The sequence below is a fragment of the Primulina huaijiensis genome, unplaced genomic scaffold, assembly GCF_012295235.1.
Source record: "Primulina huaijiensis isolate GDHJ02 unplaced genomic scaffold, ASM1229523v2 scaffold204717, whole genome shotgun sequence".
In the NCBI taxonomy this organism is placed as follows: domain Eukaryota; kingdom Viridiplantae; phylum Streptophyta; class Magnoliopsida; order Lamiales; family Gesneriaceae; genus Primulina; species Primulina huaijiensis.
Window position 1 is genome coordinate 1 of NW_027353782.1, and position 767 is coordinate 767.

The following is a 767-nucleotide window of genomic DNA, read 5'->3' on the forward strand; positions in this document are numbered from 1 at the left end:
ATTTCTGATTCTTCCCTTTCACGACGGAGCTCTTGGATCCGTGGGTTCCGCACCTGTTCACGCAGAACCCAGCGACGGTGACATCGGAAGCCGTCAACACGACGTTGATGGCGTTCTTCTGGTCACCCTTTGACGCCAGCTGAACGATCTGTTTCTGCGAGAGAGATTTCCCGAGAGAGCATTTCTCGTCGAGGATCTGTTTGCCCAAACGGAGAGACAGTGAGGATGGGTTCTTGGAGTTGGCGAGGTGGTAGTATTTCTCAACGCCCTTCCACCAAGTGGCCACCGATGGGTTGCTTGGGGTGGAGGCGGAATCTGACAAGGAGGAGATGAAATCTGAGATGATAGCCGTTTGGGAAGGCTTGAAGTGGCCGTACCATATGAGATTGAGAGAGATGGTGCCTTGCAAGAGTGCACCTTTGCGGTAACGGAGAAGCTGGTCTTGCGCAGAAGACAAATTGAATGCAGAAAACAGAACCAAAAGCAGAGATTTTATAACATGGTTAGAAGACATTGTAATGAAGGAGAGAATCTGATTGAGCAAGCTTTGGGGGAGATTGAAACTTTGGATTTGGTATGAAATCAGCAAGGAAAGAGTATGGTATTTATAGTATTCATATTGTGCAAGGAAAGTGAGTAGAAGAAGACCGACAGACGGACAGTACACGCTTCTTCAATATATCACAAAAAACTTATTTGGATATTCCGCTGTAACTGAAAATATAATATTTGGTCTTGCGATCTTATTACACATCATCATCTCGTCT

General features: G+C 46.0%; 1 protein-coding gene across 1 annotated transcript; it reads right to left on the reverse strand.

Moving 5' to 3' along the window:
* Nucleotides 1-4: 4 nt before the first annotated feature.
* Nucleotides 5-554, reverse strand: LOC140966315 (protein PHOSPHATE-INDUCED 1-like; the record flags this gene model as incomplete). Its single annotated transcript, XM_073426628.1, has 1 exon — nt 5-554. A coding segment is annotated over exon 1 (510 nt), but the record flags the coding sequence as incomplete, so codon positions are not given.
* Nucleotides 555-767: the final 213 nt, after the last annotated feature.